This window comes from Sceloporus occidentalis, unplaced genomic scaffold, assembly GCF_023333645.1.
Source record: "Sceloporus occidentalis isolate IW3139 unplaced genomic scaffold, rSceOcc1.0.p SCAF_14, whole genome shotgun sequence".
Taxonomy (NCBI): domain Eukaryota; kingdom Metazoa; phylum Chordata; class Lepidosauria; order Squamata; family Phrynosomatidae; genus Sceloporus; species Sceloporus occidentalis.
In genome coordinates this window covers 10898942-10916930 of record NW_028316994.1, presented here as the reverse complement: position 1 = coordinate 10916930, position 17989 = coordinate 10898942, and the positions used below count along the sequence as shown (strand labels likewise).

Here is a 17989-nt window from a genome sequence, read left to right as displayed (position 1 = left end):
TGCTGTTGCTGTGGGCCCCCAGGAGGGCTCTGGTGGCGGCAGTGGGCCTCTGGGAGGCCCGCTGCTGCCGCCGGAGCCCTCTTGGAGTTCCCCAGCGACGGCATCGGGCCTCCTAGAGGCTGCCACCAATGGCAGCGAAGTCTCGCGTGACCTTTTCTGTGGTCGCGCGAGACTTCACCACTATGGGTGCCGCCATTTCCCCCCCAAAATGGCGGGGAAGTCTCACGCGACCTCAGGGAAGGTCGCGCGAGACTTCGCCGCCATTTTGGGGGGGAAATGGCGGTGCCCATAGCGGCAAAAATAATTACCTTGAAATAATTACCTTAGGAATCTTTTCCAAAGCGACAGATGTCAGGGATGGTGGATGGTGAACACGGCCGCAGGGAACAGGGAGAGCAAGCGGCGACTGCGGTGGCTAGGAGTGGAGTTCCAGTGGGCAAAGCTAACTTAGAGGCCCGAGATAGACAGTGAGCATTGGCTTAGCTCAAGTGATTTCAGCGGAGCCCAAGGCTCGGGAAACTCATGCCTGGAGCAGCAGCTCTACAAGCAAAGTTTTGAGGTTTGGAGCTTGACAAGCCCAACGAGGGCAGAAATCTAGGTCCTGTTTATACTGTGAAACGTATCCTCAGGCTAAAGCTACCTAGTAAAGAAGGTCTTGATGGCTATCTTTTTGTCTAAGTCTAAAGTTAAACAAAGAAGTGGATGACAGCTTTCAGGGGAGGACAAATGTCTGGATGGCAGAGTTGTTAATACAATCACCCGACCATTAGGAGAGAGGCTGCTTCCTATGTCCTCTCTTCTTTGGGCTGCCTGCGAAACCTGTAGGGCAACTCCCAGAACTGGTTTCTTAAGGTTTAAATCTACCTTTTTCTATGACCAAATCCAGCAAGGCTGGCTGGCTACATGGTCAGCTCACTTTTAGGATAATGGTGGCTTGCAATGGGGTCAGTCAGGGGTAATGATTTTTGCTCGCTTGGCACCCAAAATTTATATAAAACCAAACTCAGTAACAATATGATTTAAGACCATATTTATTGCATAATGATCTGAAAACGTTTTGGGTAATATTTCTATTTTCTGAATGTTTTTACAGAGATCCTTTGATGCACATATGAAATCAATTCTTGACAATGTCTTAAATCTGTCTGAGTAAAAAGTATACTTTTGTCTGACTTATTATTATTATTATTATTATTAGATTTATTTATAAAGCGCCGTAAATGTACACAGCACTGTACAAAACCAAGTAAAATCAAGAATATATAAAAAGCCTGCCTATGGCATACAATCCATAAGTTAAAACTACAAATTAGAAACAGCATAAGAAACAAGTTAAAACAGCAAATATCCAATACTGAGTCAAGCATCAGAACAACCAGGACACAATCACAGACTCCCTGGTTAATATATTGTTCTCCATATATCTATTAGGTTTAATTCTTCTATTAGTTCAAATGCTGAATCAGGTAATTTCCCTTGCTTTTTCTTTCCTTCTCTTACATTAGATCTATCTGTTTTTGGATCCCAAACCCCATTCCAATCACCTGCTATGATAATTTTTTTTCAAATTCCCATTTCAGTATTGTTTGACACAGTTTTTTATAAAACACTCCTTTATTTTCCTGTGGAGCATATAAATTGACTAAAAATATTCTTTCCACATGTAATACAACTCTTCCCTCCATAACTTTCATCTTCCAGCCTGTGAGGAAGTGAACAGGCAGGCCCAGCTCCACCAGGGCTAGCCTGATGGAAGAGGCTCCTCCCTCCATAACTGCCATCCTCTGGCCTGCGAGGGAGTGATCAGGCAGGCCAAGCTCCACCAGGGCTAGCCTGAAGGAAGAGACTCCTCCCTCCATAACTGCCATCCTCCGGCCCATGAAAGAGTTGACCAGGCAGGCCCAGCTTCATCAGGGCAAGCCTGAAAGAAGAGACCCCTCCATCCATAACTGTCATCCTCTGGCCTGCGAGTGAGTGAACAGGCAGGCCAAGCTCCACCAGGGATAGCCTGAAGGAAGAGACTCATCCCTGCATAACTGTCATCCTGTCAGAACCAGTTAAGATCAAACAAAATATTACATATATCTAGTTATTATATATTCATGAAATCAGTTCATATATAAACGCTGTCTTATGTTGAATATATATTTTGATCTATATAGTTCTGTGTGTTATAGCCTTGCATAGTGTTGGGGGTTGGGAAAAGTAAGGTGGAATATTAAGGGTGAAGTTTGGCTTGTGGATGGGGCCCTACTAACGGGTTCAGAATGTAAGAATGTAACGGTTCTCCAAGGTTAAGGTGTCTGGGAGCAGCCTGGTTGCTGTGGTGATCTGGGCATGGGTGTGTGTGGTGTGGAAGCCATCTGGGTGGAAAAGGAGGGTTTGGTTTTAAACTGGGAACTTCTCCCTGTGCAGATTCTGCAAAGAAGTGCTTTTGGTTACTTCTGCTGTGCTCTTACAATAAACTTTCTTGTTTGCAGTAAGTTGCTTGTGGATCATTAGTCTGAGGTTTCCAAATCTCACACATCCTCTGACCTGTGAGGCAGTTAACCAGGCCAGCCCAGCTCCATCAGGGCTAGCCTGAAGGAAGAGACTCCTCCCTCCATAACTGCCATCCTCCGGCCTGTGATGGAGTTGACCAAGCAAGCCTAGCTCCATCAGGGCTAGCCTGGAAGAAGAGACTCCTTCCTCCATAACTGTCATCCTCTGGCCTGCAAGGGATTTAACCATGCAGGCTCATCTCCATCAGGGCTAGCCTGGAAGAGACTCCTCCCTCCATAACTGCCATCCTCCAGCCTGCAAGGGAGTTGACCAGGCAGTCCCAGCTCCATCAGCGCTAGTCTGAAGAAGCAGAGCCCTCCCTCCAGTCCATCTGCCTTGGTCCAGGCCTCAGACAGAAAGAACAATGCTGGACCTCATCCCCTTCCCCCTCACCATTCCCTTCTCCTTTTGTGTCGTGTCTTTTTAGATCCAATTGTAAGCCTGAGGGCAGGAAAGCATCAATTATCTCCTCTGTTGTAAGCCAGCCGGATTCCCAGTTACTGGGCGACATATAAATAAATCCGATTATTATTATTAATTTTATTTCAATTGCTATATAATAACCGTCTTTATCTCTAAAAATCGCTTTTGCAATGCCTTTTTCTTTTACATAAATTACAACTCCCTTTTTTTCTGTTTTTCTTTTCCAGCCATAAATAATTCTCCCAATGCTTTGTTTTTCAAGACAAATTTGTCTTTCTCTTTTATATATGTTTCCTGCCGGCATATCGGATCTATTTTTTTGTCTTATTAAAAATGAAAACTCTTACTTCTTTTATATTTTGAATTTAGCCCATTGATGTTCCAGGATAATAGTCTTTTAGAGATTTTGTTGTTGTTGTTACCTATTCTCTTTGCTATTTCAATTTACAGTGCACCCGCATTATATGCGGATGTGTGTTATGCGAACTTGAGCGTACGCGCTCAAGCCACAGAGAGTGTGTGGGTCGCAAGGGGCAGTGCATCTTATTCAAATGAATGGGGCATGCTCCAGTGGTGCCCCGTGCACTCCTGCACTGCCCAAATGAATGAGGCTCAAGCATACGCAGAATTAGCCTTACGTGGGGGAAGGGTCCGGACCAGATCCCCCGCGTAACACAAGTGTCCATGTTATTTATTCTTTATTTTCCTTTTTTGTTGTTTAATATCGATTTCTTCTATTCCTCCTTGTTTTCCTTTTTTATTCTTTTATTTCTTTTGGTTCTGAGTTTTCACTGTTTTGGGGAATGTCTTTTTTTTCTTTTGTTTAGTTACTTTTTTTTTTGTTTCTGACTCCTGATCTGATTCTGTTTCCATTTTCATACGTATGCTCCAATTTTCATAGGTATCAAATTCAAGCTTCGTGTCTTATTATCTCCAGAATGAGGTGACAAAGGAGAGAGAAAACAGGGAAGAAAGGAAGACAGGCAGGATACAAAATTTTCCCCCAACTGTCCTGTTTTCATTTTTCATGTAATGATATAATCAAACTTATCATAGTAAACACATTCAAATACTAAGAATATCATCAAACAGCTTCTACAGTGAAATAAACTAAAGAACCTGATCTATGAAGAAAATATCCAACAGCACTTCCTTGTTTCCATGTCTCTTCCTATAGTTAATGTATTTTAATTATATGTGGTTATAATAAGTAGAGTCTATACACTATTTTCTTCAACATTAATGTGAAGGTGGAAAAAAGAGGAAAAATACATCCACATGCAAAAGGACCATAGTCCTAACCCATTAGCATTCCTCAACACAGTAATTTTATTTTACAAGCATATATATTAAAGGAGATCATACATGATGAATAAGATGCAGTTTTGCATGAATATCAATGCTTTTTCTTTACTATCTTTTCTTTTATATTGAGCTCAGGTCTCAACAGAATGATATAGCATTTGGGGAAGAAGATGCAAGCCAGTAAAGCAAAACTAGAGACCAAGATGGAGAAAACTTCCACGGTCACCATATCTGTCCCTTTGGTACTCAGGTAACTTGGGACAAAGGAAACCCAAACACTGCAAAAGACCAACATGCTGAAGGTGATCAGCTTGGCTTCATTGAAACTGTCAGGCAGCTTCCTGGCGAAGAAAGCAACTGTGAAGCTGATGAAAGCCAAGAGCCACATGTAACTCAGGACAAGGTAGAACATAGTCTCAGAGCCTTCATTGCACTGCAAGATGGTCTCAGCCAGCTGGGAGTGCATGTCAGCCTCTGGAAATGGTGGTGCGGTTATTAACCAAACAGCACAGATCAGAGTTTGAATAGCAGAACAGACGAAGATCACTGATGTTGCCAGCTTCTTCCCAATCCATTTCCTCATCTTGTTCCCTGGCTTTGTGGCAATGAAGGCCAGCACCACAGTGATAGTTTTGGCCAACATGCAGGAAATAGCTATAGAAAAGACAACCCCAAAGACTGTTTGCCGGAGAAGGCAAGAAACCTTCCCTGGAGTGCCAAGGAAAAGAAAGGAGCAAAGAAAGCAGAGCAACAGAGAGACAAGCAGAATACAGGTAATGGTCCAGTTGTTGGCTTTGACAATGGGAGTTTCTTGGTAATGGATGAAAGTCCCCATTACCATAATCGTGATTAGTGAAAAGAAGACTGCAGTGGAAGCCAAAACTGCTCCTAGGGGTTCTGTGTAGGATAGATAAATGTCTCTTTTAGGAAGGCATTGGTCTTGCTTCTCATTTGGATAGTGATCGCCTGGGCACTTTGCACATTCGCTTGCATCTGAAACACATCAAAAAGCTCTCAGTGTTTCCCAAACCACTGCAAATATTCTTCGGATTTCTGAACAGATTGTTAATTTTGTTCTTATTTTTGTTCTTTCTTCCATGAGAATGTTGAATGTATTTGCAATAAAACATTCTCTTTTGTTTATAAACATGTCGACATTTCATTTGCATGTGTATTTCAAAAAATATTTTCCTAGCATACATCTTTTATTTACATCTTTGAGCACAGAAAGGTACTGGCACTAGACTTGGCTACTTCCTCATGCTCTATACCAGTGATTCCCAAAAGGGACAGATGGACCTTGGGGTGTTGGAAAGATCTAGGGCGCAGTGAAGAAAAAGGGGGTGGCAGGGGGGCTTTCAATCAAATATTACCATGCATGAAAGACAAGGGGAACCAGGGACATTAGGACCATTGTGGATATGATGGGTTAGAGCACATGGCACCAGAGGTGAAACTAAATGGTAAAAAGCATTTCACATTTGAGAATCTGCTTAAGCTTTGGGAGTTTTGGTGGGACTGAAATGGCAATACTCCAAATGTATGTTTTTAGCAGTCTGATGGTATATATAGCTCCCCAAAACAAAGTCTGTCTATACAGGAAGAAAACATGAGACCTTCAGTTATTTTTCTTTTCTTTTCTGGAGATTCCCTTAATCATAACTAGAGTTTTCCTTTCTCTCCTTATTCTGTGGCACATGAGAAGGGTCAGAAAAAGTCACAACAGAATATCCCTGAATGTATAAAAACATTTTCATTGTCATGCTTTCTGTCTTCAAGTTAGTTCTGCCTTCTGGTGACCCTAATACGAATCTGTCCTAGTGTTTTCTTGGCAAGAATTATTCAGACAGGATTTGGCTTTGCCTTCCTTACATCCTTAATATTTTGACATGCCTTTCAGCTTAGATAAAGCACCCAAGAGATCCAGCCAAAAAGCTGAAACAACTTCCTCATGCCCTGAATAATTTGAGAGCTTTCTTGTGGAGGAGGAATGTCTTTCAGACCAAGCATTTTTAGAAGATGTTAATTTGGACACAAAAATGTTGAAGCCCTTTCCTGTTTGAAGACACAGGCCCGTTACAAACAGGCCTAAAAGTGTGTGCTCCACACATGCTAAGGTTAGAAAGGGGCGTCCTTTCCGGACGTCCCCAACCCTAGCACACGTGGAGCGCACACAAAATGGCGGCGGCCATTCCACACGGCCGCCGCCATTACGACGTGATGACTGCGCCGCCTCTATACGGGGCGGCACGGACGTGACATTGTCACGCCACGCCAGGGTGCATAGTGCGCCCCTTCCCCGGCCAAAAAAGGAGCTCCGAAACAGAGCTCCTTTTGCCATTTGTGTCGCTGGGTGCAGCCTTCAGACGGCTGCGCCCAGCGACACAGTTGAGAAAGGGGCCAAGCAGCCCCTGTCTCCTCCTCCTCGCTGCCGCGGGGTGTCCTTGGGGCTTGAAGCCCCAAGGACACCCCTTTCCAGGCTGCAAGGAAGGGGCCTTTTGCCGCTTCCATGCAACCTGGAAAGCAGTGGATCGGTGCCTCAGCAGCTGCCATTCTGGCCGCTGAAGCCCCGATCAGCTGGGAAAGGGGCGGGTGCAGGCTGCCACTTTTCGGTGGTCTGTAACCCGCCACAGACTTTGTGTTTCTCTTAAATCTGCACAGGCTCTTTAAGTGATGGTGCATTTGTAGAGTCAGGTTTCTTAAATAAAAACTGAACACCTATTTTCCATCCTCCAGTATAAAAAAAAACCCTCAATTTTTGTTTAAGTAACCTAAGGGAGACACGTTGCAAACTCCTGAGCTAAAAAACATTATGTAACTATTTGATTTTCTCCCCTTATACCTCTAGCCCATGAACCAGTATTTTCTAGAATCTGTTTATTTCTCTGAATTGTCAGGAATTAAGTGAATGAATGAATGAATGAAATTTTATTTCTATACCGCTATTCCTATACAGATCACAGTGGTTTACAGCAAAGGATAATACAATATGACAACACATATCCCAACAGTGCAAACAAAACCACCCGTACCAATTAAAAGCTGTACATAATACTCTAAAACCATTCCATTACAACTATTAAACAATTTAAAACCAATTAAAACCATACAACAAAATAGCTGGATCGAACAATATGCAACAAGGGAGAAAAAGATAGTATTAAGGCACATGGGGGAAAGCTTGACGGAAAAGAAAGGTCTTCAGATTTTTCCTAAATAGATCTAGAGAGGTGGCTGAGCGGAGCTCGTCGGGCAAGGAGTTCCAAGTCTGAGGGGCCGAGATGGAGAATGCCCTTTGTGAAGAAGAAATATATCTTGATTTTGGAACTCTTAACAGATGTTTCCCACCCGATCTGAGAGTGCAGGGCGGACTGTATGGGGAGAGGCGGTCCTCCAAGTACCCTGGGCACAAGCTATTTAGGGCTTTATAGGTAATTACCAACACCTTGTATTGCGCCCGGAAGCGAATGGGCAGCCAATGTAGATCTTGCAGTATAGGTGTTATATGGCGAGTCCTGGAACATCCAGTGACCAGCCTTGTTGCCATATTCTGAATCAATTGTAGCTTCCGGGTTTGGTACAAGGGTTGCCCCATGTAGAACTCATTGCAGAAATCCAACCTAGAGGTTACCAGAGCATGTACCACCCTTTCAAGGTCCCCCCGGCCCAGGTAGGGTCGCAGCTGGCGTATCAACCGAAGCTGATAACAGGTGCTCCTGACTGTCGCATCCACCTGAGATGTAAGGTGGAGCAACGAGTCCAGAAGCACCCCCAGACTGAGTCCTTCAAGGGGAGCATGACCCCGTTCAGGACAGGTGGACAAATATCCATCCCCGGGCCCGGGGAACCTATCACGAGTACTTCCATTTTCTCTGGATTCAAGCTGAGTCTGTTTTCCCTCATCCAGCCCATTACCGACTCCAGACAGGCATTTAGAGGAGAGATGCTGGTTGGGATTTAGAATAGTCCTCTGTGTAAATAGTCCCCATATGACACAATATCCTTTTTCTTACCAATGTGGACAGAAATCCTCCCATCAGAACACTGAACACAGTCATAGCAACAGACATACTTCCCCTGCTGAACAATTTTGCTGTATCCTGGCTGGCAGTTCTCAACACATCTGGAACGGGGTGGCATCTAATAGGAAGAATAAGGTTATGTATTCATGGTGGGAATAAATTTACTCTTTTAACTGAAATGTGGTTCACCATCTCTTCATTTCATTAAAGTTGGAGAAGAATCTTTAGATTTCTTATGTAACTAGATTGGATAGTGATTGGGTTTACATTGGATAGTGGAGAAAAGTAGATAGTCAATAGTAGTGACATTGGGCAAGTCACACTCTCTCAGCCTCAGAGGATGGCAATGGTACCCCCCCCCCCCGAAGAAATTTGCCTAGAAAACCCTATGATAGGTTTGCCTTAAGTCAGAAACCAATAGAAGGCACACAACAACAATGGTGGAGAAATAAGATTCTGTAATGCAAAATTCCATAGATGAGAGAAAACTCCATGACTTAAAATGAAAAATTCTCTGCCACCATGTCCAAATTAACATTCATGAGTTTTGTTCTCTAAGGGCCTGTTCACACTACATTTTAGATTGGTTTGCAAACTAGTTTAAATTGAGGACGTTCACTCTTGTGCTGGGTTTTCCCGATGCAAATTTGTGGGGCCCACTGCAAATCCCCCTTAACCCGGGTTTTTTGGAAATGGGGATTTTCAAAAGAACCGTTGTTTTGCAGGAGCCGCCAATTAGAACTAAAAATTAATCCCATTTCGAGCATCCTCCCACCTCCACTCTTCCTCATCTTCATCCTCCTCCGCCGCCCCACCGCTGTTGCTCTTTCTCTTTCTCCTATCTCCTCTTCATCTTGCCCCTGCTACTGCATCTACCTTCCTTCTCTTCCTCTCTTCTTCCATTTCCTCTCTTCCTCTCCCCCACGACTGCATCTTCCTTCCTCCTCTTCATACTTCCCACCTTCCTCTCTTCCTCTACCTCCGCTGCTGCATCTGATTTCCTCCTCTTCCTCTCCCCCCTCCCCACGCCTGTCGTTGGTCTGTCATTCCTCCTCTCTTTCTCCACCTCTTCCTCCATCCTCTCTCTCCCCCCACACACCTGCAATGGGTCTGTCATCCCTTTTCTCCTCTTCCTCCTCTTCCTCCCACCTCTTCCTCTCCCCCCCCCCCCCCTTACACTTGCCAGGACTGAACCTCTCTGTGGCATTTTATCCTTTTCCAAAGTGAAAAAGCAATAAAATAGAATCAGGATAAAATGCCATGGAGAGATTCTACTTTATTGCTTTTTCACAGAAAGGCATGGATTAAAGTTGCCCCATTGCACTTTGGAGCTGAACAGCCAGACAAGTGTATACTTTCCCCATATTTCAGAGTCATCACTTACAAAAATACCTTCCAACTCAAAGAGTCTTTGATTTTAAGATCCAATGTATTCTTAGTGCCTGTTAATCTCAGGGGTTGTTCCCATTACAATAAGCTCCGAATCCTGATTCAATGTCTATGCTCTTAGTTCCCACTGGAAATAGATTCTGATCCTCATTTGATCAATTCCAGTGGGAAGAAAGCAGAACAGATGCAAAAAGCTTGGGCTTTTTTGGTAGCAGTTATTTTGAGCTTCTTTTGTGAGGAATTGATTTCAACACATGGCCAATAAGTTGGAATGCCAGATCAGAATCAATTCTTTCAGAGGGGAGGGACAAATGGCAGAGGGGTGTGTGTCTTCCATCCCAAAAGAGAAGTCACACACACACACAGTGCCACCTTTTGGGGTCTTTTTAAAAAAATTTAATCACACTACAGATAGATTGGCAAAGCAAGTAGCTGCTAAGCCATTCTACCAATTTTGCAATTAATTTTGATTTTTTAAAAAAGTCTCACCAGTCCTCCTCCTCCTTCTCCTACTCCTCCTGGCTCTTTCCCCCAGCCTCCGCTCTCCAACACACTGCACTACCGTCCTACAGCCCTACAGCCGCAGAGCAATGCATCCTTTGACATGCCACTGCTGCTGGAGCAGGATCAGGGCTGAGACATCCTTCTGACAGAGCTGGAACCACATGGATTCAGGAGCAGTGAGAGGGGCCTGGCCCTCCAGCGGTGGAGGAAGTGCTGCCCGCCCGTGCCCCAAGCCCCGACTTGGTCCCCCTCCGCCTCCCCGAAAGACGGTGCCTTCAGGGCTGCCTGCCAGGGCCACTGCCAGCCTCCCTTCCCCAGCTCAAGCAGCAGATTCCTGCTGGATGACAGGCCAGTGGGAAGGGAGCATGGAGACCAGGGGAACAGCCAACAAATTGGTGCCAACACATGGGGACAAGAATCATGCCAAAAACCAGAGATTCCAAAAGATCCTAATTTATAGTGTGGGTGAGGAACCTTTTGGAATTGATTACCACAGCGGAGCAGAGCCAGATTGGGACTCAGATTTTAAGTGGGAATGAGCTCTCTATGCGCCAAAGGTAATATCTGAGTGTCAAAATTGACCTCTTTTTTCTCTAGTTTTGGTTTGCAAAGAATCTCACTTTCAGAAATATAAAGGAAAATCTACCTTCTCAAACTTGTGATTCCAGACAACAGCACTGCCGTTCATGGTGAACCTTTTGCCTGCAGAAGCCTGGGGATCAATTCCTCCAACTCGGACTTTTTGGAAAGATTGATTAGAGAAAGTGACCAAGTTGATGACATCAAATCCAGAGGTCAGATCCCCATTCTCATCGAAAAAGACTTCTTCCCCAGCACTATTGTTAAAACGGATGTATCTCAGAAATGAACGTAGCTAAATTGGAGCAGGGGGGAAAAGATGATTATGTGGATTAGCCAAAATAAAGCTTCTTTGGGTCACTTTGGAGGTATCCTGTTTAAATGATGCATGCGTCCTAAGAGGCTGAAAGCTATGCCAAAGCCATGCCCCAGTCCTAAGGACTGGAGCACAGCTTTGGTGCATCTTCTGTCCTCCTGCGATTCGTGTGTCATTTAAGCAGCATACCTCCAAAGTAACCAGAAGCAGCTTTATTTTAGCCTGTCTGTTTGGGTCCTTCATGGGAGTAGGGATTTGCTTTCTAACTATGTAGCTGTTATCTATCTGTCATACTGTCTGTGTTCTAGTTCCAGATTCTTCATTTCTTATCACACAAATGAAAAGAAATGCAGCTGAAACCATTTAGTTCTAATGGTATAGTAAAACTAAAACTAATTAAATACAATTTCCTATTAAAACAGAGAAGTAAATTAAGAGAGTTAACAAGTATTTAAAAACAGAATGAAAAGGGGGAAAGAAGAACAACTTCTGCCATGAAATGACTCTTCTGCTGCAGGGATTTATTTAGGAGAAGGTCCTGAATAGATTTATTATAAGAATTTGAAAAATTATACAACTTCTTTTCCTTCCTCTCTTCATACACAATTTCTGAGCATGGTGTCTGGCACGTCTGTTTAAAAGTTGGAAGGTGGGTGTGCATGTATACACATGATGAAAACGACAGCCAGTGCGTAGTGTGACTCTCGGAGACTGGGCTGTGAATCCCAGTTCAGTCATGGAAACCAATGGGGGACCTTGGCAAGCCACAATCTCTCAGCATCATAGCAAAGCAAAGGCAACCCCATCCCATGTACAAATCATGTCAAGAAAACCCTATGATATATTTGCATTAGAGTTTCCATATGTTGAAAATGACCTGATGCAAACACAACAACAATAATTAAAGTGACAGAATTATAAATTCTGTGGGGGATGTTTTTTGTCTCTCTGCTTAAGTGACTCACTTTAGCTGACAAGTAATGAGAAATTTATCTAAGTAGTCATTTTACCCTGGACATACCTGCCAGGGCTGAATATTCAGAAGTCTCCAACTGTTCCCAGTATCCATTGCTTTCCATTTGCTACTCAATGAATTGGCAGTATGAAGAGCATGGGCTACAGCAAAGACAGCATTGTAAACACTGTAGCTCTGACCAGTCATCCTCGTTTCAAACACAGATTCAGGAAGGTTTCCAACTTTCTCTTTCCCAGTGCAATTGTTTGCATCTGGGTAATTCAGGTTATACAGTGGGAGAGAACACATAAAGGCACTGCACCAAAACTCCTTTAAGAGATAAATCTTGGACTGAATTGGATTTAGATTCTGCAGAAACTCCTGAAATCCTGGCACCACATTGGTGTGGAGGGCAAAGGACAAGGTGCCATTGAAGGATCTTTCTGTGAACTTTCTCCCTGAGAAAACAGTTGTGACATCCCACTGAGCAGTTGTGATCCAAACTCTCTCCATAGGTTGCTTCTGAAGAAACTCAAGGCTTTCAAGAATTATCCGTAAACCCTCCATAGATTGAGCGTTCCCATAAACCAAAATCACATTAATGTTCTTTGAGAGAAGAATAGAGGCAATGGCATTTAGCCTTTTCTGGAGGAATGCATTTGATAAGTAACTTGTCACTGTGGGAATGGATTGTGTCAAAGCAATGCAAATATCCTTCTGGACAAGACTTGCACTGAGGAGTCGATGAAATCTCTCTCCACTTTCATCCTCTGGAATGAAGAGACCAATCCAAATCCATCCAAAATACTCAAACAGCTGAGTAATCCCAAAATACTGAAAGATTTCATCTGGCACCATCCGGAAAAGAGAGGGAAACTGAATTTTATCACTGAAGATGGGGTCAAAAGACCCATAACTCAGCTAGAAGTGGGGAGGAAACACATTTTTAAAAAATTAAAAGGAAATGGAATTCTTCCTTTAGTTAGGGAAACATGACCCTTTTAGTTTCAGGACCAGTGGTTAAATGCCTGTACTGCAGCCATTCACTCAAAACCACAAGGTTGCGAGTTCAAGACCAGCAAAAGGGCCGAAGCTCGACTCAGGCTTGCATCCTTCCGAGGTCGCTAAAATGAGTACCCAGACTGTTGAGGGCAAATTAGCTTACTTGCTAATTAGCTTACTTGCTGTTCACCGCTATGCTCTTTGGAATAGCGGTATATAAATAAAAAATAAAAAAAAATAGAAGAGAGGGTTATTTAACAGCACTCTGTTCCAGATGTCAGAATTTGAGCAGAGCAACCTGCAACTAAAGACTCACTCACTTGACAGGGTAGAAAAATAACGTTAATGTGAAAAGTAAGTTTTCCCTTCCAAACACATTGTTCCCCTTTAGCCCACAATGTTCAGCTCATTGACCATGGTGCCAGAATAATATGTTTTACACATTTTAACATTTGATGAATCTTCTTTGTCTTTTGCAGAATACAGTCGGTCCTCCACATTTGCCGTTCTGACTTTTCCAGATTTAATTAGTGTGCTTTCTCTAGGAATCTCTAGTTGCTTCAATAAGGCTCTATGGTCAACATCAGCCATAGGTCATGCTGGAGGACCTAGAGATTCCTACATTGTTGTAGGTTTGGTTTTCCCTACATGTCGATTGAACTTTCAATAACTGATTGAATGGGTCTACTCTAGTGGTGACTAACTAATATGATGGCAGCCAAACAGTTTCTCTCTTTTCGGAAGCTGAAAAATGTGAATAGAAATATAAGCTGTTGAAATGAGACTGAAGCCTGCACCTAGGAGCAACTTTATTCCACCAAAGACCATGTTCTTGGGCAGGATATCATTTATTCTGTCTAACTATATTTTTTCCTTTTAATTTTTAGCATGTTTTCTGCCTGCAAAACACATTTTCTATGCATGAAAGCCATGTGCAATTTTGAAATCCATCCCCACAGTAAAATATGTGAAATTTCAATAGTACATGAAACATGCACAGAAATCCTCATATTCTGATAGAACGGGACAATATTTACAGACATAGAGGGGAAAGGAGGGTTTACAAGCCTACCTTACTTTCCAGCTTTTCCCTACTTTGGTCTGGACTAGATTGCAAGAATTTTTGATCCTTCACAGTATTTCTTTTGCATTTCTCTGCATAGTTTTCCAAATGCAAATATTTAAGCCACTTTGACCACACTCTAAAGCACATCTCTGCACATTCCAAAAATACATTATTTTTTTCCATAGTCATTCACCTACTGTATGCAATTTTGGAACACTATTTTGCTTTCCCAAACCTGGAAATATCTAGAATTCTGCATATCAAGAGAAGTAATAGTGCCACTGTATTCTGCTTTGGTCAGGCCCCACCTGGAATAATTCAAAAAGGACACTGAGAAACTGGAGCATGTCAAAAGGAAGGCGACTAAAATGGTGAAGGGTCTGAAAACCATGTCTTATGAGGAACGTCATAGGGAGCTGGGGATATTTATAGCCTGGAGGAAAGAAGGTTAAGAAGTGAAATGATAGCCCTGTTTAAAGACTTAAAGGGATATTATATTGAGGAGGGAGCTGTCTTGTTTTCTGCTGCTCCAGAGACTAGGACTCGGAGCAATGGATACAAGCTACAGGAAAAGAGATTCCACCTCAACATTAGGAGGAACTTCCAGACAGTAAGGGCTGTTTGACAGTGGAACAAACTCCCTCGGAGTGTAGTGGATTCTCCGTCCTTAGAGGTCTTTAAACAGAGGCTGGATGGCCATCTGTCGGGAATGCTTTGATTGAGAGTTCCTGCATGGCAGGGGGTTGGACTGGATGGCCCTTGTGGTCTCTTCCAACTCTTCGATTCTATGTTTCTATGTTTCTATATGGCTTCTTTTCAGGAATGTATGGAGTTCTGCAAGGTACAAAATGGATAAGATTCCTCCCTCCCCCCAATGAATTGAAATGTACTTTTCTCCCATCCCTTGTGGTGGCAGAAGCATGCAGCACATGAATATGTGGGTTACCTTCTGAATTATGAGGCTTAGCCTCTCTGTCTGTTTGCTTAGGTAAGAGATCCTGGTTTTTATCCCGCCTTTGACCCAGACATTCTCCCGCATCATCCATCCTACTACAGTTAGAAAAAATGTTTTCCAAATCTTCTCCAAAATCAGGAGGGAAGTGGGCAGAGTGGTGCAGGTCTATTTCAGCATGGAATCGTTGCACTGAGATTCACAGGGAGAGGTTTTTATGAAAGCATGTAGCGATATATATTACATTTACTCTTCTAGAGCATGGAACTCAGATGCCAGGCCCAAACAGAAATCAAGACAACGAAAAGCCAGTGTGGAGAAATTACTAAAACAAATTCACACCAGTGGCAAAGTCACACCTGAACTGTTAACTGAGTAGACACACAGTACTGACAAGACAATTTCAAATTTACAAATTAGGAGAAGGATATAGCAATAGAGGCAATGGAAGAAAAAAAATCTGTACTAAGGCATGAAGTATGAACATACTTACCTGTGGAAGTTTATAGATATTTAAGATATTGGCAATCTGGAAGGACGTTTGAGAGGAGAGACCACCGATGATGGCTATGAGATTCTTTTCCCAGGTGCATTTGTAATTGGGAACATTCTTTTGTCCCAGTGAGAGGAGATCCAATGTGGCAAAACTGGCTTTCAGTGAACTAAATGCATTGTCCAAGATTTCTGTTTGCAATGTGAAGTTGGGCAGCAACTTGTCATTCTTGTTGATCTCATGAATGGCAAAAACAAAAGCAAAGACAAGCTGGTAGTTCTTAGTCAACATCCTGCATTCAGAATTAATTGTACAAGTTTATATCAAAGGTAGAAATGCACTTTATTTACTTATTATACCAGGGGAAACCTTGAGACTAAAATAAGGATATAAGAGTAGACTTGTGATATCCTCTTTCATAGGTTTCATCCATCAATTGTATCCTGATGCAGAGCTTTACGTTTAGAATACAACTAGAATTAAAGAATTTAAAGACAGAGATGTGGTTTAGTACCAACATGATATTTCTTACTATTTCTTTTAAAAGAAACATGGTTCCTAGTCTCTCTGACACATCAGTCCTTCAAGAATATAATTGTCTATGGAGGAATCATTTCTGTTTAGTCTTTTTTGAGCACCTGGGAGAAATTAATTTGCTGCAAATATACCAATAAAAATCAACCTATATTCTTTCAATTCCAACATGCAATTTGTAATTATGAAGCATTTTCACTGATTTCCTTCAGCCCCTGAACATTTGAAAAATTTGATTCTTTTAAAATATTCCTTTTAAAAATCACATTTTAACCAAATCTTCACTATGTCTACATTAAAACATTTAGGTTGTGCATACAATATTGTAATTTGTAGCTATAAATTTAATTTTGCTAGTTATGAGTAACATTTGTTCAAGCCTTGCTAAGGAGTCTGTATAGAGTGAAATGGGAGGAGGTCAAAGGAGGGGAGTGACACCAACTGCACAGGATGACACCAATCCTAGTGACACCACTGACCCATCTGTGTCAATACTGAAATAATTTAAACCAGACCCGCTTAAATCATACTAAACTGACTCAAAGCCACACTTCTAGCCTCTTCTTCTTGCTTACCAAGCTATGTAGGTTGTTCCCTGTGCTTCCTTAATAGACAAATCAAAGAATGATATAAAATTGATAATAAAACATTGGGATTTGAACTTGAGGAATCTGAGCTAAGTAAAATTTTAATTAGAGACTCCAAAAAAACTAATTAAAAATTTCTACAATGTCCACTTGAAAATCGAAATGGAACAATAAGTAGTTAAAGAGGGAATGATCCAGTGGGCAAAAAATATAGGACACCCATTGGTATTGGAAAAATCGGAGCATGTATGGGGGGAAACACTTAAGTATACAGCTCTGCAAACACTAAGGGAAAATTGCTATAAGATGTATTTCTGCTGGTATATTACCCCGGCCAAAATTTCAAAAATATGTAAACATTCCAACAACCATTGTTGGAACTGAAAAGAAGAATTAGGAACATTCTATCATTGTTGGTGGACCTGTAGTAAAGTTAAAAGGTTCTGGATAATGGTAAATCATGGTCTTATGCATTTGACAATGTAAATGATGGAAAATCCTTTGATGGTACCAGTTTGTTTGATTTCTTTTATGTATGTATAAAGGTTTATTTTAATATTAAATTTAAAAATTAAAAAAAATGCCAAACTTCTACTTCTTCTTCTTGCTTACCAAGCTATGTAGGGCCTTCCCTGTGCTTCCCTAAAGTCGTTTAATGACATTTCTGCTAATGTAATGGACACAAATTCCCCAATGAGAAGATCTCCTTTGGAACGAACAGAATTTTGTTGAATGTGGCGTTGCCAGTTGCACATAGAGCCCAAACTTGTGTTCAAACTATCGGACAGGATAAAGATGAGGAGTAACAAAACCTCTGTCAGAGCCATTTTGTGCTCAGTCCCAATCATGCACAAACATTCATACGTGCATCTCTTGCTCTGATTTCATGCAATACCCAGCTATAAACAACCAACCCCACCAAAGCAGCAGCTTTTTCTGATCCAAAGACTCCACATTAAGCATTGGCAGTAAGTGATGAGCTGTCCAATCTTCTTTGTGAGCCTCAAGCAGATCTTCCCTTGAAAGGATCCTTTATATATGACAATTTAAATAAATCCAGATTATTTGGCTCTTAATTCTCCAAACTCTTGTTGGTGCTGCAATTCCACAGGCAGCCAGAATCACAAGTTAGGAAATTATAGGTTAGATAATCATCATTCTCAAAGCTTTTGAGTTCATGCAGCACCAGAGAAAACATGTTTGATACCATCTGTGCTTGAAGGAGTAGTAAAGATCACACTATACATTCTGGAATTCTAGTACATGATGGTTGGTCTGAAATTCTGAGTAGAAAGAAGGAAAAATGTGTGGGAAAGGATCC

The 17989-nt window shown here is 42.1% G+C and overlaps 1 protein-coding gene across 1 annotated transcript; it reads right to left on the bottom strand.

The window, feature by feature from the left end:
• Positions 1-4360: 4360 nt before the first annotated feature.
• On the bottom strand, positions 4361-17495 carry LOC149303900 (vomeronasal type-2 receptor 26-like). The gene is made up of 5 exons (XM_089480859.1): positions 17281-17495; positions 15548-15839; positions 10831-11058; positions 8283-8409; positions 4361-5262 (listed from the first exon to the last, which is right to left on the bottom strand). Exons 1-5 carry the CDS (start codon positions 17493-17495, stop codon positions 4361-4363), a joined length of 1764 nt encoding a protein of 587 aa, XP_089336985.1.
• Positions 17496-17989: the final 494 nt, after the last annotated feature.